At 39.5% G+C, this 23,528-nt stretch overlaps 1 protein-coding gene across 1 annotated transcript; it reads right to left on the reverse strand.

Moving 5' to 3' along the window:
- Positions 1–1,647: 1,647 nt before the first annotated feature.
- Positions 1,648–23,498, reverse strand: LOC131555455 (uncharacterized). The gene is given in 4 exon segments (XM_058801495.1): positions 1,648–2,050; positions 2,052–2,131; positions 7,596–7,762; positions 23,423–23,498. Coding segments are annotated over 4 exon segments (726 nt in total).
- Between the last annotated feature and the right edge of the window lie 30 nt (positions 23,499–23,528).

A 23,528-nucleotide genomic window follows, 5' to 3' on the forward strand; every position in this document is an offset into this window, starting at 1 on the left:
TGCCATCACCATCTCACCATCACCTGTGCACCATCACTGGAAAGCCTGCTCTGGCACAGCACCTGGGAGAGTGGTTTTGGTTATGGCTGGCATTGAATGTGCTCCCCACTCATGTGCTTCCCGTGCCCAGGAGCAGTGCCACATCCCCTGCTAAACCCCCTCACTAAATACCAGCTGCCAAACCTCAGATGTGCACAGACACACAGACAGCCCTGCAGGTGAGACCCCAGGCTGGCAGTGTGCACGGACACCACAGCTGCCCCAGAGGCAAGTCCAGCAGCATCCTTAAGTAGAATGCCAAGGTGTTAACGTGCTATATGAGCCAACAGCCTCATCACACCCAGGGCAGCTGTTACACAGAGATCTAGGCAGGAAACATGTGCCAGAGGAAGAACACAGGCAGGAATATCAAGTGGACTTGTCAGATGAATTACAGCACTGCTGGGGGGTAGATGCCCTGCTCCTTGGCTTGTCCATCAGCTCTGTTTTGAAGAATGGTCCAGCAATTATGGCATCTCAAAAAAGTCCTAGAGGATGGTAAAAACTGTTTGTGTTTTTTCCAAGCATCCAACCTGGAAACACAACAGCAGTTTAAAACGTACATCAAAACGTATGTGAGCTTTCCTATGTACTCTTACTAGCCATTAAGTTTCCCCAGGCCATGCTATTATTCAATTAATAGGATTGCAGGCTATAACTGAAGGGATAATACACCTCTCAGAACTCATCAGTTGTGATGCCATGTGAGAAAGAGGGCCTTATCTTGATTTATTTTACAGCCAAAGGGAATCCATGTATCTAATAGCAAGAAAAAGGTATCTTCAAAACATGGTTCTATGCAATCAGTAAGAATCAATAACAATAACAATACTACTATTAGACTCAGTCATCAGAGAACAATGGAATTTTAGATCTGTAAACCAAGCAAAAATTTGCACATTCAGTCATTTCCTCTTGATAAAGGAGCCTTCCTCCTACATGACAAAACAGGTAAAGGTGTTTGTGCTTTAAATCATGGATGCTAACTTATCCACAATCTAGTCTGAAAGTGTGAATCAATTTGGAGTGCCATTCAGCAGCTGCCTTTTTACTGGTCTCATACTTGTATGTATTAAATACTGTCCACAGATTTCCTTTGTAGGCCTGTCCCCAGGGACTGAAAACCTGGTGTACTCAACTCATAAATAAAGCTCGTGAGACATGAGCAAGAAAAAACATAGCATACTTCTGGGCATCACTCCAGGAAAATAAATATGCAAGATGGCACATCACCCTACACAAAGCTGGCAAAGGTAAAATAACATTTGGGTTCAATCATTATGGAAAAGAAAATAATTCTCTGTTCATATGTACATGCTGATCTTCCACTGAGACAAAAGGGCCAAGGTAAGACTGGAGTTTGACTCACAAGGAAACAAACCTCCTGGAAACAGTTGTGGCTTATTTAACCAAATGGAGGGAATCAAGTCTGAATCTGATTCCCAGCTTTCAGGAGGCCCTTGAATTCTCCAGCAATGACCAACACCCTCATTTTCTATCTCTGTGGTTCATGACTCTTCTTATCACAGAATCACAGAATCACAGAATTTTCAAGACTGGAAGAGACCTATAAGATCATCTAGTCCAGTCGATGTTCTAACTGTTCAGCTAGATCATGGCAGCAAGTGCCACATCCAGTCTTTTTTTAAATTCTTCAAGGGATGATGCCTCTACCACCTCACTGGGTAAATGATTCCAGTTTCTGACCACTCTTTCTGTGAAGTATTTCCTTCTTACTTCTAACTTACATCTAGCTTGACGCAACTTGAGACTGTGTCCTCTTGTTCTATCCGTTGTCGCCCGGAGAAAGAGGCCGACCCCCAGCTCACCACAGCCACCCTTCAGGAAGTTGTAGAGAGTGATGAGGTCACCCCTGAGTCTCCTTTTCTCCAGGCTGAACAACCCCAGCTCCCTCAGTCGCTCTTCATATGGCTTGTGTTCCAAGCCCCTTATTAGTTTCGTTGCTCTCCTCTGGACACGCTCAAGTAACTCAACGTCCCTCTTAAAGTGAGGGGCCCAGAACTGGATACAGTACTCCAAGTGAGGCCTCACCAGTGCCGAGTACAGGGGAAGAATGACCTCTCTGTTCCTGCTGGCCACTCCATTTCTGATACTGGCCAGGATGGCATTGGCCCTCTTGGCTACCTGGGCACATTGCTGGCTCATATTCAATCGACTGTCAACCAGCACCCCCAGGTCCCTTTCCACCTGGGCACTATCCAGCCACTCCATCCCCAGCTTGTATCGGTACAGGGGATTATTATGGCCGAAGTGCAATACTCGGCACTTGGACTTATTGAAGTTCATCCCGTTTGATTCTGTCCATTTGTCCAGCCGTTCCAAGTCTCTCTGGAGAGCCCTACACCCCTCTAGTTGATCTACACTCATACCCAATTTGGTATCATCAGCGAAACTACTAATAAAAGACTCTAAGCCCTCATCCATATCGTCAATAAAAATATTGAACATATGGCATATGCTTGCTTTTAAATTCTAGGTATACCTTTCCCTCAGCAGCTACAATGCATGACTTTATACATTAGTAGTAAAACATGGTAAAGAACAAAAGAGGGTAAATTGTCCTGCTTTCCTACAATGGATTTGGATGAACATGCTCTTCTGTTTCCATCAGTGCTTCACTCTTTTTTTCTTGAACAGGATATTACATTTACTGGCATTGACTCTGAGGAAAGATTTTATTATTTTGCTCCCCTCTGCTCTTCTCTCATTTTCAGTCTTTTCTACATTTTTGTTTGGTTGGTTTTTTTTTTTTGTCTAGTCTCCTGAATCCTTATTTTCCTATTAATAGGCTTTGCACTGTCTAATCCCCAGGTTAGTTTACTACTGCTATTTATGAGATACTGAAAAGTTTAAGCCAATCTATATAATGTATGACAACAATAGGATTGCACAGAAATACTCATTATTTAAGGGATGAATTGGCAGAACACACATCCAGCAGATTGCAGACAGATGTCTACCTGTGTATTTTGGCTGTGATTTGAAATGTACAGAATTCTTTGAGAGCAAATGTGATGTGCTCTTGGCAGTTTTAATTTCATTATGGATTGGTCCATATTTTTGCTTTTAGGGATGATGGCTTACTGTTGTCTTATCACTGTTTGCCGGGTGATGTTTGCTGGCAATTTTGCTTGTGTTCTTAAATTTTATACATGACAGTAGAACTGCACTTGCTGTGCAGACAAAGGTTTAGAACAAGGTATTTATTGATGCCGCATTCCATTAATAAGTTTCAAAATTTGGAGTTCAAGGAAAATATCTTAAAAGTAGTGACTCACTCTATTTCAAATATTGTTTGCTTGGGTACTCTTACTGTTGCTTTCTGTGTGCATTTTAAAATTACTTTATCCTTTGTAAGATTGAACATGTTTATGCTGTCTGGTATTGCTACTTGCATTGCACAAAGAACCTGCAGGAAAGATATTCATTGCTGTGATTGAATGACTGCTAAAATATAGCACCAGGGTTCAATGAGAGGTATATATACATATCTGCACATTTGTTTAAGGGACTGCAAGGACTGACATAGTTGATGTAGCACATGTAAGCCTTGAGGCACCTGGAGATTTTAATTTGGACAACAGAACACTCAGTGTGCCTTTGTGTGTGAGAATCCCAAGGGTGCAGGAGTACAACAAAAGGAGAAAGGGGGCTGTGTGGAATATGTGCACATCCAGCACTCATCATTACTGGTAGGTAACATGCTCTGTTTTCCTCCTAGCAGTTATCTGCATGTGGCATATATCCATATTTTCAGCACAGTGTGCTCAATAACAACCATTAGTTCCTTCCCTGGCAAACTCAGATTCTTGAGGGGTTGCAATAGGAACAACACTTCATGTTGCAACCCATCAAGAGCTGTTAATCTATGTAACATCTGTTGAATTGGGAAGACAGAGCTTCAGGATGATGCTCTGTAGATGTCTAAGATAAATAATTTTCTTGCTGAAATTGTCAGCACAGATGCTGCTCTGACACAGTATGATCTAATGCTTTACCTGGAATTGCTATAACAATCTTAAAACAGACGTGCAGTCTGCAATAACTAGGTAGGAAAAGTCAAGTGAATATCTTCAAATACTTCACTTTTTGTAGTTAGCAGGGCACTTGTTACATCCCAAGTGCAAAGAGATGACTGACTCCAATAACGCGGTGTGACAGAGGAATACAGAAAGATGAATTCTCTAGTTCAGATGGAGCTCCATAACCATCATTGACAGAAATTGGAGGATTCCATTAAGTGCTCTGTATCCAGTGCACAGAGAACAGAAGAGGGATCAGCTTGATTTTTCCATCTCTCTTGTCACTGAAGTGATGGCCAAAAGTCATTAAAGGCATAAAATTTTTGTCAAGGATAGGAACTAATGTGAGCTGATGGTTCCAGGCACAGGTCCCACTGTGAAGCAGGAGAACTACCTTACATGTACACTTCAAAAACCTTCAAGAATTCAGTAAGGTGGGCAAAGACACTGAATATAGACTCCTGCAAGTTCAACTTCTTTCAGCCTTCCAGGACTGCCCACTGCTCCAAAGCCAGAAGATGGTTTAAAACATCATGTAGCAATTCCTGAAATGTGCTCAAGATACTTCACAGGTCTAAGAGGAAAATCTCATTTTCTTTGCCAATTAGAACTGCCTCAATGAGATCTTAGCACTGTGCAAGAATGAGTGAAATGCAGCACTTCCTATTCTTAACAGCTATCCAGCATGCAGGCTAAGAGAGGGAACAGCTTGAAGTACAGATACCGAACCATTCTGTTTGGTGGCTCCAAATGCTGGAAGTCCATTAGTTCCACAGTTACTCTTTTCAGGATATTGGGAAAGCAGGACTCTTTTGCCAAGTACTGATTTAAAAGGTTAATTTTGCTGAGTCTTACTTGATTTTGCCAAGTAATCTGCCAATGGGAAGGACTGACAGGAAAGAATAAAAGGAAACACCTATCTATCCCTGGAACATGGAAATCATTGCCTTATTGGCCTGTGCTTGAAGATGTCCATTCAGGGCAACTCTATTCTGAGCAGATGCCTTCAACTGACTTTGATTTCCTGTCTGTGTTTGGAGGAGGAGTATCTGCTGAAATCTTTCAAGCAGATACTCTGCAGACTAAGCACAACACAAAAAAAGATTTTATGCAAATACCGTAATTTAATTTCTTCCTGGCACAGAGAGTAATGTCACATTCTCACACATGAAGCCATACAAGATTGCTAACAATCATGATGACCTTTCTGGTTCAGATATTTGTCCACTGGAAACTGGTTTAAGGGTCTGACTTAACTGTACACAGTCCATCCAAAAACTATTAGATGACAAAAACTTTCTGCCATGACTTGTATGGTGTCAAGACCTAGCCTATATCCTGTAAGTTATCCATTTCCTATGAGGAATTACTTTATACTATCATATAACAGAAGAGCAACCACCTATTTTGCACTGAAATATTTACCTACTTTCTAGTGTTTCAGCAAGCACAATTTCCCTGAACTGACAGAATTTTTACAGTAAAAAGAGAGGTAAGGGTTCTGTGGTTTGGGGAAGTCAAAGCGAAATTCACTGCCTGGTTCAAAAGCAACCACATGACCATGTCTAAATTGATGTTTTCTGTAGCTCACTGCCTTCAACAAGAAAACTTTTAAAAAAGGGGAAGGACACATTGATTTGTATGTGTGAATTCTCCAGCTAATCTTCCCACTTGACTTATAAGAAACTGAGTGATGCATTTGGGGTTAGTTATTTTAATCCCCACTGTTTAGAAGTCCCCCTCTGAGGATAAATGAGACCACCACAGCTGTGTGACACTGTAATTGAACCAAAGGTCCTTTGGACCATGAGCAAACACAGTATATAATCCATAGCCCCTCCTCCCCAAGCCCTATCCACTCCAGATGTCTTATGGCACAAGGACCACCAGCAGACTGCTCATGACACTTAGGATGCTCCTGTACTAACCCACCAAACTCACTCAGTTGCCCAGATGCCAAGTGCTCTAAGGAAAGGGCAACATGCCCATTTCTGAGGTCAGTCCTGTATCTTTGCAGTACAAAATGTGGTTAAGCGTTATTTCCAAAAAGGTTTCAGGTCTGCTTTCATTAGAGCATAAATCTAGGTCTTAAGTGATTATGCAAATGAAGTAATTATGTAAATCTGTAAGACTTATGACAACTGGAATTAAGACTGAGGATGTAAATGTGGACTTTGCTATCTTGCATTTGGTGAGGGAGTTTTTATTTTTCTCAACATTGTAATATATGAAAACTTTAATTCTAACACAAATCTTTACTAACAAATCAGGTTGATGGGCAGAATGATAAAGGTTAAGCATAATTTGTTATTTACAGTTTTCAAAATCATACACAAATCCCCATGTTCTGAGTGCTAAACTCTCCTGACCTATACATATGTTGTTTATTTTATTAGACTACATGTGAATGAAGTGAACAGCTGTGACCTCCCCTTGTACTTTGAAAGGTCTCTGATAAAAACAAACAAATCCTCTTTAAGAAAAAAAAATTAATTTGGAGCCATTCATTCTGCTTATATAAGGACTTCCGAATGTAATAAAAACATGGAATAATTTCATAATTATTAGTGAAGAGGCAGGTGAGGGAGACTCTCACACCTGTTCCTATGTAGTTTTGGAGTTGTCTCGTAACATTTCAGTAATAATGCACTGTTCACCACCACTGTTTTCTAACACAGAACCAGACATTGTAAATGGATATGGCATTCATGTAAGCCTCTATGTGGGCTGAAACTGAGTTCAAGCAATGCCATTCCCTCTTTGTGCAACTTTCAGTTACCTAAAATATGTTATTAAAAGGATCTCCCTCTTTCCATACATAATTGAAACAATTTTTTGTTGGATTGGGTGTGACTTTTTAAGTGTAATCACTAAACTGATACTAGTATTTATTTTTAATAAAGTCACTAAAATTACTGTGTCTGCTCTGCAGGCTTATATTGCTTTTATTACACCAAATGATTTATTTCAAATAGCTAACAGTACACGAAAACTAGGTGTGTGTAACCCATTGTTAAACTAATGCATAACCTTATGTAGTCTTATAAAGATTTAGTTTATGTCAAAAAATGAGACAATTAATCAGTGTAAGTTTTGAATGTGACTAAAACATGATACACATATTTCACTGTAAAGCACTTACAGCAATTATCACCCAATATCCCTTCTCTCTGCCTCCTGGACTGCACACACTCCTTTTTCCCCCCAGAAAATACAGCTCTTCAAATATGAGCATACATAATGAGAATACAACAACAAAACAGGAAAAAAGGCCTCTTAACTCAGCTGGAGAATGAGGCTGCTGCCTCCCCAGCTACAAGATGGTGTTGATCAGCTTTCTGCAAGACAGCTGCTCGCAGCTTCTGCTAAGCTGTGCACTCAGTATGGGATGTGGAAGAGAGGAGATGGGGTACTGGGATAGGAACCTGGAAACAGGGAATAGTGTAGCTCATGTTATGGCGTGGAGGGAACTGAGGAAGGAAAATGCAACCAAGCCATTGGTTTGTGACTCACTGACACCATGTATTTTATTTGCCTTGTTCTTGGCCTGTGCAAGTTTGATGATCTCTGTCCTTTGGCGTTCTTCCACTTACTCCCACTGCTATGTGAGCTTTCGCATGTGTCAGATGACCCAGATGTTTCTCCTTCACTCACTGTCTTCCAATTTGACTGAGCAATTCCTGGGATTAATAGGCAAAAAGTACATGAACGGGATGTATTTTCAGTAACAAATTCTGCAGCTAATTGAAAAGTAAAAATTAATTAAAATACTTTTAAACATTTAGTCAGTAGATGAGTGATTTGGTGTCTTCTACTTTTTAAAATTTTCATATGTAATCATATTTAGAATAATTGAAATTCTATGATGAATTACCAGAGTCTGTTACAGATTCTCTGCCTTTTAAGACTGAAGTAACAGAAAATTTGTTCACGCTTGCCATATGACTGCCTGGAGAGATGCAGGAACATGCAAAGAAAGCAAGCAGAACATAGCTGTAGCTGGCTAGGCTCATTTAATCCAAATGTTTAATAACCAAATGTTCCTAACAATAAATAAGAAATAGCAATCTCTTCTGTATCAAAGGATATATTTGAACTCCCTGGGCAAGTTTGGCTTAAGCTTATGAGGTATGTGTTAGTGGAAAGGAAATACACAAATAAAAGATTTGTTCTGAACTACTTTACCAACAAAGATGAGGGGAGGACACACAAATTAACTACACAGTTCTGTACTTTGTTCTTGAAACAAGCAGAGCAAGTTCCCTCAAAGCACACACTGTGAACTGCACAGGCTCTGACAAGAGCCCAGGCCTGGCCAGATACCCAAACCAGCTCTCTGTGCCCAGCTGGAGTCACGTCATGTCACTGGACACGTTAGCTTAAGGCACAAAGCACTGATAAGAACATATTTACCCAGCTAAGAGGAAAAGTGCAGTAAATCTCTCTGTGTCATTTTCCACCATGTTCCTCAAACAGTTACATGAACCCAACCCACATTTCTATCTTACTATGTCACAGATATAATCCTCTTTCTAATAAAATAATAATAACAAAATATCTACATTTGAAAAAACATCTTAAATAATTTGCAGGCATGATTAACAGTTCTGCTGAATGGTAAAAATCTGGTTATGGGTAGGTGGTTTTTTAGGGGCAGGATAAAGTTTATTTGATTCTCTGTAACTGTGTGTCCTCAGCTGAACCTACCAGCCCTTTGCTGTGTGAGGATTATAACTCACGCAGTTGGATCAGCCTCTGTTTCTATTTTTAGTGCAGATCTTACTCCTTATTTAGTCCTGATTGCATAGCCAGAACTCCATTCTCAGCAGTTCAGTGAAAAGCCTGCCTGTTCCATTTTATAACTTTTCCAGACAAAAAGATGGGAAGCCTGTAGCTTTCCAAACACTCTTATTTTAGGAGCTTGCAACACAATATAGTCCAAAAACCCAAGGGCCACATGAATCCCTGCTGAAATACTATAGACTTTCCTGAAGCTTTACACAGCAAGAATCTGGCTGCTTCTAAGTTAACTGGGATATTAAAAAAAAAAGCCAACAACAAAAATAAACAAACAAAAACCCAAACCAAAACAAACAAAAAACCACCAACCAAAATATCCAAACAAACCCAAATAACCAAAACCAAACAAATCCCCAAATTCTCCCAAAACCTTCTTTGCCCTAAATACTTAAAATATATCTATTGAAACAGTAATAGACATCTGGATCAAATTCTTCAAAAAGCATTTTATCCTCCTTAGATTCATAGTTTATAAATCCAATTCAGGAAGGCAACTACTAGCCAAAAAAGAAATAAACAAGGAAAAATGGAAAATGTTGGTTTTAAAGAACCTCTTAGCAGGGATGACCACACAGAAGTAATTTTCTGCCACTCAATTAAAACCATAAGAACATTCCTGGTTTTGAACAAAGTTTTCCCATTATAGCAAGGAATTTCTGCAATTCTGTCAGCATCAGCTAAAATGCTTCACCTTCACTTCTAGGATTTGCTTCTGGAATATCTTCTCAGTCATTTATATTTTGTAAGCTATTGTTCCATTTGTTGCATGCAAGTGCATAACTGAAACCCAAGATTAAGATGATCGAGACCACTGTGAGGCTATAAACACACAAAATGCAAAAAATCTACATGGATAATACATGTAAAATACATTTTTATCTACATGTACAATGTCAATAATGGGTCCTATTTTCATGTGAGAAGGCACTGCATCTTACCATACACTGAAATTACACATAACTCCAAACAGGTCCTTTATTCCTAACACAAGATACTTATAGTCTTGCACGCACAGACCTCTTGCATGTAATCCTGAATCCTTTCTCTCCAAACCTGCAATAAATTGCTAAGGAATCGTTATGCTGGTCAGGCAGTGGTCACTGAATTCAGCCAGTTTTATTGTACATATAAGGATATCCAGCACTCCTCCTGTAGTGAGTGGGGAGATTGACTGCAGACAGAAATCTCCCTCAACTGCCCCTGTATTCAGGCTGTTGACAGTCCCTTCATCACACACTGAGAACACAAAGGCAGATTTAAAAGAAAATTAACTGGAGGAGTAAAGAATTAAAATCAATTAAGAGAAGGAGGGACTGATATATTCTCATTCTAAATTTAATTACCCCTTAGTCAAAAACTGGACAAATTACAAAGCCAATACAAAACAGAAGGGCCATAAAAATTATGTATTCAGCAGGTCTGCATTTGCATATTCTATGTTCCCCAAATATCTTACTGATTCTGTGAAAATGGAGAATATTCAAAATACATGAAGTCAAGTTCCATATCTTGATTTAAATGACAGGCTTGGAATGCCACAAGAAGTACTCTAGATCACTGTCTGGAAGGCAGAGGGTTAGAAACTGAAAGAACTGGAAGTCATTAACTGAAAAGACCCATGTACTTGAAATCCTGTTCATTCTTGCAGCTCTCAGAAACATTGCACCCTTGTACCCTGAGTGGAGATTACTGAAATTTGGGTATTTGGGATGTGGAATGTCTTGGCTGAGCTTCTCAGTATAACACATAAAGTTGAAACTCTAGCACATTTGGACAAATATAATTTAAAAATACTCATACCAAGACACCAATGTGCAAACTGGGGTGAGGAAATCACAATTTGTGTGCCTACAAATTGTGGGAACAAAAATTTAAGCATGACTATTCTGAGAAAGAAGGTATTTAAAACAGAGTTCTACTCTCAAAAAGCCACTCAGATTTTTTTCAAGATTATACTGAGAGACTGAACCGCACCTGAATCCTTCATAAAATGCCTAAAAACATAAGACAGCCAGAGACTAGAATAACTTCCTTTAAACCCTTTTCAAGGGCTGCGCATGACAGAGGAGCCCCAGAAGCTGATACTGAGTTGCAGGGGTTTGAAACTCTGTACACCTTTATATTACAGGAGGGTGTGGAGAAGTTTGTCACAGGGAAACCCTCTATGGAATCATTACAAGATTTTCTCTAGCAAGCCTCTGGCATGGATTTTCTTATGAAACACCACAGCATAGTGCAAAGAGTATCAAATTACTCACAACTATTCTGGACATATTTTTTCATTAAAAACGTGACTGCTGAATCCATTTGGAAGAAAATCTGATCTAAATGTATATAGCTTTGTTTGTAATTCAACACTATGAAGAGTACCCTAACAAATTATGAGTATTTTGCAACTGATGTCGTAACTATTTTTGCATTTTCAGTTAAGAGTGACCATTTCTCTGTTTTGAATTAGGAAATCTGCATAACATTAAAATAAATTACTCAAGTGCCATTTTAAATCAAAATTAAGTAGGTCACTTTGAAGTCAGCTTTGATGGGTAGTTTTGTTGTTGGTTTTGGTTTTCTTTTTCAAATGAGAACATGAGTCTGTTCCCTCAGCACCACTTAATCACTAGTAACTTTTATGAAGAGCAAACAAAAGGCCTCTTCTATTTATCCATTATGTCCCTAAGAGGTGAGAACAGCTTGATGCAAATGAAAATCATTAAAGCATTCTGCACTACCATTAACTGTCTGAATATGTGTCTATGCAAATGCAGCACATTACCCAGTGAAACTGCAGCCTCATGACCTTTTGCATTGAAAATCTATGCCTTATGACTCTCTTAGCAGCTGAAATGCTTTCTGTGATGTAAAGTGTAAGTGTTTGGTTTGGACAGGTACAGTAATGGAGTGCAAGCCATTTCACAGGAACATATTCAGTTTCAGATACCCTTTCACCCTGTCTGGGGAAGGGATAACATCAGAGATATCCAATTTGCAGCAGTGCTATGGTACAAATAATAAGCCAAAATGTGATTGCCCAGATCCAATCCTGCATGCATTTACATCCATAACTACACTCAAATAAGTAGTTCCATTTAAGACACAATGAACATATAATAATGCAAAACTGTGACTGGTTTGTAGGATTAGAGGCCTAATTAGATATTAAAGCTACTGATCTAATTCTTTAGAACTCTGTCCTTCGTGCAGCCATCCCAAATGCTGTGCAGAACCTGGCGATTCCCACTTGGTGCCATGGTGCCTGCCTGATGAGATGGGTGAATGTATGGAACTTACAGAGTCTAGTCCTCCAACAGCATACCTGCCTGACAGCAATGCACCACAACTCCTGTCTTCTTAAAAGCTTGAACAACAGACAGATTTACAGTAGCCCAGACAACAGGTCACAGGACATTTATTGCTATTTAGTGTGTCTCTCTCCTTGGCAAAATTTAGGTCAGTCTTCAGGCACAAATTTGCACCCACTGCATGAGCTTTTCTTGAACTAAGTCTTTGGCTTAGGCTATCTCCCCCTCCTTTGGGACATATCCCTTTGTTGCGTGCTTTTATGTAGCAGCAGAGTGGTTAGGACAGTGCATTATACAACAGCAGCAGAACAGGCAACAGCAGACCAGATTCTAGGCTTTCCATTTGAAGGACACCAAGCCAACCCCTCCTGTCTCACAGTCCTGGCACACTCTGAGGAGAATCCTTCAATCAGGAGGTGGCTGCACGTAAAGCATCTCTTACCTCCAGTTTGGGATTTTGCCAATCATTGCTGATGACTGGAAGACTTAGAGGACAAAAAGAATAAGGAAATTTTAATTTCCTAGGCCTGCTTGCTGTATGTTTTTTTTTCACTGGACAATAATTAGATACCTTACATACACAGTACTAAATGCAGGGACAAAGGACCTTTAGGCAGGGGCCCTTATTACTCATTTGTTTGGATGTTATGAAAAGCTATTAAAGCATTTCAAGGCCAGGCTGGATGGGTGTTTGAGCATGCTGGTCTAGTGGAAGGTGTCCCTGACCTTGGCTGAGGGTTTGGAACTAGATGATGTCTGCGGTCTCTTCCAAGCCAAACCATTCTGTGGTTCTATTTGAAGCACATGGAAAAGAAATCAATCAATGAAACTGAATAACCCTAAAGGTCTTTTTCTGAATTCGGCAAATTGGCACATTTTAAAAGTCTGATTTAGTAAAATGATCCCCAGGAACAAACCTGAATACCAGCCTGCTTGTCACCTGGCCAGCGTGCTGGGGGCAGTTTGGGACCATAAGAGCAAGAGCCATCCAAAGCAGCATTCCCACAGCGGTCAGGGGCAGCAGTGGAAGGCAGGGTGATGCAGTGGTTTCAGCAGCCCTTTTCATTTCCCACTATAGCTGCAATATATGGCAAGTAACATTAAAAAGGATCCAAAGGAGTGAATTCAAATCCAAATTGTGAATTCTACTCTAATGCTACAGTTCATACGAAATAATTTGGAATTTTTAAACCTTGGAAGTAGCAGTGTTATAATTTTATAAATGATTAAATTAAAATAAGCTTAAAAAGTTTCAGGTTCTTAGGAACGTATATATTATGCTAGCAACAACAGAGTATTTACTGAAAAGTTGTGCCTATAACAAGCTCATTCATCTCATTTTCTGTCAGAACACAAGAAATAAAGCTGTTTATGTTTCCAGGTAATGCACTTTATCCCACCGGCAACTACTGCTGTCTTTTCTCTTCATCTGAGTGGAATTTACTTCTAAACAGAACTATTTAATTTTAAAAATGGTAATACTTTCAAATTGTGATAAAAGATTAAAGCTACTCATGATAAGATAGAAAAACATGGGTGCTGTAGATTCCTTTGTTTAAACGAAGTAATTTCTGCAGTACTTTCAAAAAAAAGCATTTCTGTGCCAGTAAAAAAAAGAAGAAATTAGGGAACTGACTAGTAACCTTGGCAGGGGCAGGAGAGGGGAAACTCAGATTAGTGGTACTGTAAGCTTGATCACAAAAAAGTGGCAGCTAAAACATGTGGTCTTTAAACTTGTTTGGTTTTTTTTCCTCCAACATCAACTAAGAAAAGCTGGACGTTTTTCAAAAGAAATCCAATTTCCTCTTTAAACAAATAGATATTAAAAAAACCTTAGAATACTTTAAAAAGCTTATTCATTACAGCACAAAAATGGAGTCTAATTTTTAATGTGTACCTAAAGATCTGCCCAGAATAGCCACCATAGCTGCTATCTTTAGACAATGATCAAGAAAAAAAATAAAAATCAGGTTATGGAGAAAAGGTATTGTTTAATGAAAGACATACCCATTTTCCTCAAAGCACAAGAGACCTTGGCACTGACAGTTCTTGTTTTAAATGTCCTGCCCTAATGCCTTATTTCAGACTGTTGCTACAGCTTTGCAGACATGCCTGCAACTACATCTGATTTACTGACTGATTATCTTCTGTTTCCTTTTAAAGGTAAAGAATGTCTCTAAAGCTGAGCTGAAGAATGTGACCACTTCTTAGAAGGTTCTCTTCCCTCTCTGAACAATGTGAGATTCTTAAAAGTTATTTTTATGGCATAATCATTTCCTATTTCCCCCTGTGCATTAGTAATTTCATTCACTTTTTTTTTCTTTCAAAAAACCACTGTCCTAATGCAAACACATCAGTTAATTATTAGAGATTAAAAATGAAACAGGTCAAAAGCCTCAGTCCTGTCCTCAGAAAAACAGGACAAAATAATGTCTCCACAAAATAGCTTACAGAGTAGCACAGGGAAAGGAAGGTGGAGGTAGCGTGTGTGAAGAGGCTGGAACATGAAATAGTATTTGATACTTCACAGATTTTGGGGGCAGTGTTGTTTCATCTTATTAGCCAAGTCATCAAGTTCCTCCTTTTGGACAAAAACAAGTGTCACTGATTTTCTAAGTAAAACAGCTGCAAGATTATTCAAGAACAGCAGGAAACATGCACCATATTATAACAGAACCCAGTCCCAGTCACTTAACTGCACAGCTCCCAGAGAGAACATGGCCCATTTCTGTACATGACTATGTGTGTTTATAAACAGCATACATGATTCTCCTCCCCAAAATCTGGAAACAGAATCACAGTGTCTTGCCCTTCAATCTGTCCTATCTTCAGTTAGTACATGACACTTTATAAACCCATTTTGCATTTCCAGTGGTACCTCCCTCATGCTTTGAGACATAAAACGATCAATACATTGGTATGAAAATTAATTTTATTTGCAAAATTCAAATTGTCAAGGTAGATCTGTGTGCTGATGGGGTCTGCACACTGTCATAGTAATAATAATATCTCAATATTAAAATAACATAATAATATGTTAATCATAGTGCAAGTTCTGGGGAAAAAAGAACACTAGCAAAAAGCATTCAGTAAATGAACATTTTTGAAAATAGGCTTCAGTAGCCACAAAATTAGTTTTTTTAAGCATCTAGATAAGAGCCTTACGTCTGAAATTGCATTAAACTTAATTTCAGATGAAGCAAGCCTGAAAATATTAGCCTTTAAGGACAGCAGAATACTAGGCAATATTTACCTTACAATAAAACAAACACCTCCACTTCCCCCAAAAGCCAGAACAAAATACAGGGTCCGAAGGAACTCTTTAGATAGTACATAACTCGATTTTTGGAAAGCATATGGTACTCCAATGAAACTTCAAAAATCTCTTAGGATGTGCTGCATGGGTTACAATGCAGAATGGGAGGTCCAAAGGACTGTGTAACAATTCTGTAGCTTAAAGTAAACAGTGACTATTACAGGGCTCAAGATAAAACTGGAATATAGGAAAATAAGTAATTTATCTATACCTGTGGTGCCACAGAAACCATTGTGAGGCCTTGTTTTATTTGACAGCTTCATTAATCCCCAAGAGGCTACAACGTGGGCAACTCTGAGGACACTGAGATACTTTAACATAAATTAGTGAGGCTAAAATGCAGCCAGAAAACTATAAAATTAAATTAAATACAAGAAAAATCAAGCTACTGCTATGGAAAAGACTGAGAGAAATATTCTGGAACAGATTCTGGAATATATTCAATGGGATGGCAATACCCCAGAGGCATCATTTTTGTAAAGGATCTAAGGATAACAAGCAAGTAGAAACTACAAATAGATTTGTGAGAGTACCAACAAAGAGACTAAGTGAGATTTGGGTTGCATACTTGGAAGCAGTGTATCCTGGAGCAGGAAGGTAATGGTCTCTCTAAACATGGCTCTAGGCAGGCTGTGCAACACTTTATTTGTGGGCAGCCAACAGAGTCCTTCAAACCTCATGGTGGACCAAACATCAATACTCCCAAGTAATTAATGCTGCCCTACAAATGGAGGTCATGCAGTTGCCTGGACATAAAACACGAATGCTTCATCCACACTCTTTACAACCACTGTGGAAATCACAAATGTGTTCTAGGCATATTACAAGAAAGATCTATGCAAATTGGATGGAATTCACATAAAAATAACAGAAATTCTTTGGGAGCTGGAAAGAATCAAAAGGAAATACTACAAGCGTTACTTTACTTAGCTTAAGCTAAACAAGTAAAAAATTAAAAATGCTTTTTTGTTAACATTCAGTTTGATCAGGAAAATTATTTCAAAGGAACAAACCCCAGGAAGGAAAAATAATTATTTGAGGGCAATAAAAGGTTATATATACATACTTATTTGGTAACTCACAGAAAGCATATACTGACTTCTAAACTAGAGGTAATTGTCCTAATAGAAGAAAATATAGCAGGCTTCTGAACCTTCAGTATAATGTATACACTTGTATATGACAGAGACCAACAGAGATGGACAAAATATTTAATGGAGCTCTGCCATCTCTAAGCTAATCTTAAAACATTTCAGGTTTACTCTTATAGCAACACTCCTCTTTCCTTCTGAATAACAGATGGCTGTTTGTGAGCTACATATTGCGCTGGGGCTTCTTTCACTTTGTCTGATGCATGAACGAGGAATGCCTCCCATAAGTCAGACTACATGGCAGAAAAAAACGCAGCATCTAAAATTAAATGGCTTTCACTCCTTACCATCCAGCCCCATTTCTGTGATTCATTCACAGAAACCCATTTCCCATTTTAAAACAACAAAAATTCAAATAATAACCACATACTCATGTGTATTTGGCTACACAAGTTATAGAAGAATGATAGGGCTTTTGGCAGTTATAGCACTTGAAAATTTTCCATTATGACATCCTTTTAATTACTTATTATTTGAACCATTTGGGCTAACTGTCTTCACACCAGACGTATTTCTCAATGGAGACTTTCAACTAAATGCTTCAGCTATTTATCAGAACTAGAATATGAAAAATTATGTTTCACTTTCTTGTTTAAAAGAAATTCCTACAAGCATCTACCTGAGCTGCATTGTGCAGAATAAAAATTTTGGAGTATGGAGGGATTGGCAGCTCTCTTGTAGAAATAAACCTATTACTTTGATTTTTTAAAAAAAGGTATTCAAATGCTCAACCAATTTTCTTGTATACTCCACTACTTGCTAGTAAATCTGTTGAACATACCATTTCCCAAAATAGTATTAGTGCTCAAATGTTATATGTCATTACACACTGTTTTCTCTTGTGAGTCCCAACTCCCAACTTTTACAGTCATTAGTACAAAGCAACAAACAGAAGGTTTTTAAATTATGCTAGTTCAGCAATGCCAACAACTCTAGCACTATTCCTCAATTATTTAAGACTTAATCAGTTCATCTTAATCAAATTTAATCTACGAAATTCTCATTGTCATATAAGCAATCTCTGAAGGTCACTTAGTGCTATACTGTTAACTGCTTCCCAACAATGTGTGTTCTTGTTATACTAAACTGAATTCCTTAAAAAATCATATAATTATTTCACTCTTGACAATAGGTCATTTTCCAAGCATGGAAGGGAACCTCAATCACTTCTTGACATGTAGAATTCTGCCAGCAAACCTCACCTTTACAATTAAGTGTTTACTGGCACTCCTCTTACATGATGCGTGTGCTGCTTCTCAATTAACTACACTTTCTCAATTTTTTCAAAAAGTGGCATAGTTCTACATTGTTACACATGTAATTCTTTATTAATTTTTACATTTCAATTTATATAATTTTCTTGAATACTTATGCATTTTCCTGTAGGCACATTCGGTGGCAGGTTTTTCTGATACAGGGCAACAGCAAGACCTGAAAATATTAGAAAAAAATCATTATTTAAAAAAAAACAACAAAGAAAAGGATAACTTTCAATGAAAACTGTTTGAAACATAAGTTGCTAAATGCAAATACAACCCAGGAAACAAAAATGGTCAAAGGTAATTTGTACTTTCATATAAAGATTATGTATGTGAGTTTGTACATACAACTCATTTACAGATAGGAACATACACATAAGGACACAATGCATGTTGTAGGAAGGTTGCCTTTTACACTGCTGTCCAGATTTTCTGAAACAGAAAGCTGTACCATCTTCATGGTATACAAAGTATTTAGTACAATGATGATGAGAACTCATTTATCCTAATGGCTAAATTGTCTGTATTGATTAGGGGAACCCATTATTGAAATGTTCAGGGATCTACATGCAGTCCTTCTAGAATTTAGATAATCAGGTGCAGTCGTGTGCAATAACCAGCAAACATCATATAACCTTTTCCATAATCTCGTCAATCTCCATATTAAAATTCACTGAAATGCTCTGCCCTGTTGCTTTCACTGAGAGAAGAAATCCATTCATCCATTGGATAGAAACTTTCTTTCTTGGAAAGTTCATTTCTAATTTATGTCTAATCATTCTACATTGAGAGTGTTCTTTGTCTTAAATATTTTTTTCCTTTCTTAACTCCAAAGTTCTAGATCTTATTTGATACACTATTCTCCTTCAAATTTAAAGTCATTAGCAACTTTTAGTTATAAGCTAACTAGGACTGCACCAAAGACATTAAATGGGCAGACTCCACCTGCAGCCAGCATCCAATTTTATAGTCCTTCTCTCAAAACAATCCATCAGAACTTCTCATCAGCAATTCTTTACATTATGCATCTTCCGTCTTTTCTCATATGACACTATACTGAATCTTTTTATGGTGGTGCTTGGATGACAGTTGGACTAGCTGATCTTGAAGGTCTCTTTCAGCCTTGATGATTTTGTGAAATTGACTTAATTTTGTCAAATAATTATTTTATTAAAAATTACAGTTATCCCAACAGAATCTAATGCTACTACACCAAAAATATATCTCTTTTTTTTTTATTTCTATGCCTTTGCACACCCTATATTATAATTTGTTTCCTATGTCCCATACAATGCCCATGGGCTCTCCTTCGACCACACTGGTCGCTTTCCAATCACGTGGCACTGTTCTTGCCCTGACAGGTTTATTAAGAGTCTTTGCTAAAAGATTTTTTTGATACTTCTAATATTTTTATAATTGAGAGCTGGTTTCATTTTCCCATCAGGTTTCTAGTGACAAGACACTGATGGTAATGCCACTGACTACACTTCAGAGCCTACTGCCTAGCCTGTAGCCAGTAACTGAGAACTGAAACAGACAAACAAACAAATACACCTCATTAATTAGGATCTTAAGTGTTCTTTCCAAAACACTGCTACCCCTACCAATTATTTCAGCATCCTAAGAGCCACTCTGAGGCAGTTTGGTATGCACAGGTTGCTCAATCCCTTGCTGTCCACATACAGTCTTTAGATTTTTATCTGATAACATCCAGAGAGTAATTGTCTTTCAGCTGGTCTGATGTCATGTGTGGTATTGCTGAAAATTCTGGCTTTAGTGGGCTCAACTACCTGGAGCATAAGCAAGGCTTGTCAGAACCCTCATGTGAGGACTTCTTGGCCTGGGTGTGTATGGAGTCTTAGAGTCTAACAAGACTATGGACTGTCACACATGACAAAGCAAGGACACATTTGGCAGGCCAGAACTATACAGCACAGCACCATGTATTTATTTCAGTGTGAAGATTTAGATCTTCAGCATTCGCTCAGTCAGTGGGGCCACACTGGGAAATAACCTTCCTGTGCAATGCAGGCAGTCTGACTGTCCAGGGTGGGATACCAACTGGATGGACCACATATAACTTCATCCATGTGTCTAGATTTACTCCCTGCAGAAACCGTGTTTCTGTCACCTGGAAAAACAGCACCTGAGAATATGAGCCACACTCAGCTCTCATTTTGAAATCACAGCTTAGATAAAACCCCTGACTGAGAGAGCACTCCAAGATTCCAGATCACAGACCTCATAAATACTGAACATCCTTGAAATCAATAGGAACTCAAACATGGCTGACTAAGTGGGTTTTGAACTTAAGATGTGCTGCTGGAAATTTTACCTTTGTGTCATAGTCTAAACTCTTATCAGCAAATTTTGTTGCACTCTGCTACTATAAATAGTAGCAAAATGTGGATTTTCCCTGGGCCTCCATCATGTATAGTCACTAGATGATTCTGTTTCTGCTTATATTTGTATTTATAATTTTTTGTGAACTGCAGATATCATTTTGTGACCAGTTTTTTAAAGTAGCTACACAGTAAGCATTAAACAAAACAAAAACTGATATGTCTTTTGTTTAAAAAAACAGGGCAAACCTTTATTGATTTTACTCTTTGGAGAAATTCTGACTTCAAAGACAGTCATCAGTTATGCTGATAAGTAATATTATTAATACTCAAATTTTGATTGTACAGCTGTTTAGCTGTGCATGATTAGGACCAGTTATATATTCAAGAGTGATTATTTTCATGCAAATACTTGGCTGGCTAATGGGGAGAACAGCTGCTGCTTAGCAACTGGAGGAACAGAGAAAGGGGGTGACTTGCTTTATAACAGAAAACGGCATGAAACCTTAAGAGAGAGAACACAGTGTTTGGAGAAAAAATGAGTGGTAGTGCTGTCTGACCAGGATATTTCCTTTTACAATTACTGACACCCTAGAACAGCAGCATTTTAAGGTAATGAAGTGTAAACTACAAGAAAATTTATATATCATACATGCATACACACATGTGAGTGAACAACACATAAAACAACTAAAACCAAATACTGACACACAAATTGAAATGTAGGAAATCCAGAAACAGGCTTTGTGTCTGTCATCTATTGAAAGGGTTAAACCAATTTTCAGACTTCAGCAACTTAAAACTACCACAAGCCAAGCTTTCTGGAAGAAGTGCTCTCTTTATTCTTGCTGCTCAATCTCAGTCCCTGCACTGCCTCCTCCTCTGTGCAAGCACAGCCTTTCACACCCCTACATAATGAAGCACATCAAGGACCTGATGGAGGTTAAAACTAACCCATATTTCTTAGTGGGACTGCTTTTACCTGGCTCAGTTTCCAAGCCAAGTTTCTTGCGCAGCTATTCAAATGAGGAGTAGGGCAGGGGACCTCCTGTGACAGTGCTGACTCAGTCTTACCTTGATGCAACCCTGCAGACAAACCTACTGACTTGACTGCAAGACAAAACTGAAAGCAGAAGTGAGCTGCAGGACACCACTGGAAACTGAAAAGGCACCACTCAGAAAGCGTGCAAGTTCCACAAAAGTGTCTGCACAGGTTTAATGTACATGTGGATTACACTATTTACATCAAAAAGGAAAGCCACTTTTTTTTTTTCCCCAAGAGTAACATTCAACATTTTCAGAAATCAAATTAATAACTCATATGAACAAGAAACTGGCTCTAGGTTAGGTATCAATTGCTCTTTCTGATTTCAAAGCATGGTTCTCCCTGATTTAATAAACAACATAACAAATGTTGTCATTTTAAATGGAATACTCTGCATGACATGCGTTAGCAAATCCTGCTTTATGCTTCTAAGAAGTTAGTTATTTCAGCTTTCTACACTATTCTACTGCAGGCAACTGGTTCCTCTTCAGCAGGACTCCCAGGTATGAACTCGTGCTACATCTCACACACCACCTCATTCAGGAGAAACCAGAATCCACCAGTGGCTCAAATGTCTCAGTTTATTCACCAACGCCACTGAGGGGCAGATCCACCGTCATGTTCTCCTGCCTGAGCAATGACAACAGAATACAGCAGGACTGGTCCTCCCCAGCACAGGGGAGAACTGCTGACCTACCCTCAGCTCTTGCAGGCACCAGACCACATCTGCCAGGGTTCAAAGGCATTAAACTGTCAGTGAAATACACAGTGGGGGGAAGACACAATGCTCAGCAAGTTAAGAAGACCATGTGAACAGAGAGTAAACAGAGCATGGAATGGAGTAACACAAGAACTGTTACCATCCCTACCTAAGTTCTATGGAAAACTGAGGAAATGGAGTAGTGAGGGAGCAGTACAAAATGTATTCAAATAACAATAGTTAGAGATGGTGTTTGTTAACAAGCCCCAACAGCAAGCTCCTAGTGATTTATTAGCCTTTGTGAAATCTAAGCATTCATAAGAGTATTTTTGCAGTTCCAAAGGTTTTCCAAATATCAGCTTTGCAAATGTAAACAACTGTCAAAAGTTAAAGTTGTAGCTCAGTTATTCTTTAGATACAGTGAAAATAGTTTGCATTTCAACCCTATTTCAACCACTTCTGTGACACAAGATTTCTTGATGACTAGGTAGTTGGATTTTCTTTTTCTGTTCACATAAAAATGAGTTTAAGGAAGAAAACAGATGTGAGTTAGAGAAAATAAACAGCTTACAAAGAAAGAGTAGGAAACCAGTTACCCCTGAGTAGACAGGCAAGCTTCCTGTTCATTACAATGAAAAAATGAAGGGTAGCAACTGCCTGACCTGTCTTTTGTTCAAATCTAAACCCGAAACACATGTAAGCGAAATGCGAAACATGTGTTCTACATATTGGACGTTTGTCAGGTTTTATAGACTTGTGCATGTCTCGTATCATCCAGTGCTGCACGCACATGTAGCAGCATCACTCTGAGTGCACGTGAGAGCATTTGGCCTTTTAACCGGCTCAACTCCCACATCGCCAACTCTGGATATTTGCTATGGTTTGGGGTTTTTACCCGCGGACCCGCAGCTCTCAGACAAAGAGACTGCAACAGGATTCTTAAACCTAAAATCAACGTTTTTTCAGCTCCTCAACCTAAATTCAAGCCTGTTTTACGGCTTTCAATAAAAGCCTGCACGAGAGCGCTGCAAACCGCACAGTAAGCTCTCCTGCAGGGCAGAGGAGGCGGAGGAGCAGGGGCAGCGGGGCCGGGGGGGCCGCGGCCGCCTCAGGGCCGAACCGCCCGCAGGGGCGCGGGGCCGCGACCCCGCCCCCGCCGCTCCGCCGCAGCGCGCCCGGCCCGGCCCCGCCCGCCCCGCCCCCTCCGCGCGCCCGGCCCCGCCGCCAATCGCCGCCGTCCCTCCGCAGCCGCGGCCCCGCCCCGCCCCCGCGCCGCGCGCGCTCACCGTCACAGCTCGAGAGCGCGCGGGCGCCGGCGGGAGCGCGGCCGCTCCACCCCTTCCTCCCGGTCCCGTCCCCTTCCTCGCCCTCATCTTGTTAGGGTTTGGGGTTTTCTTTGGCCGGCCCCTGCGGCGTGGGGAGACTCACCTCCCTGCCATTCAAAATGGCGGTCGACCCAGCTTAACCCCGTCGTGTCCCCGCAGCGCTGCCTCTCCCGCCCCATCCGCGGCTCGGGATTCCGCAGCCTCACCCT

This window comes from Ammospiza caudacuta, chromosome 3, assembly GCF_027887145.1.
Source record: "Ammospiza caudacuta isolate bAmmCau1 chromosome 3, bAmmCau1.pri, whole genome shotgun sequence".
Classification (NCBI taxonomy): Eukaryota; Metazoa; Chordata; class Aves; order Passeriformes; family Passerellidae; genus Ammospiza; species Ammospiza caudacuta.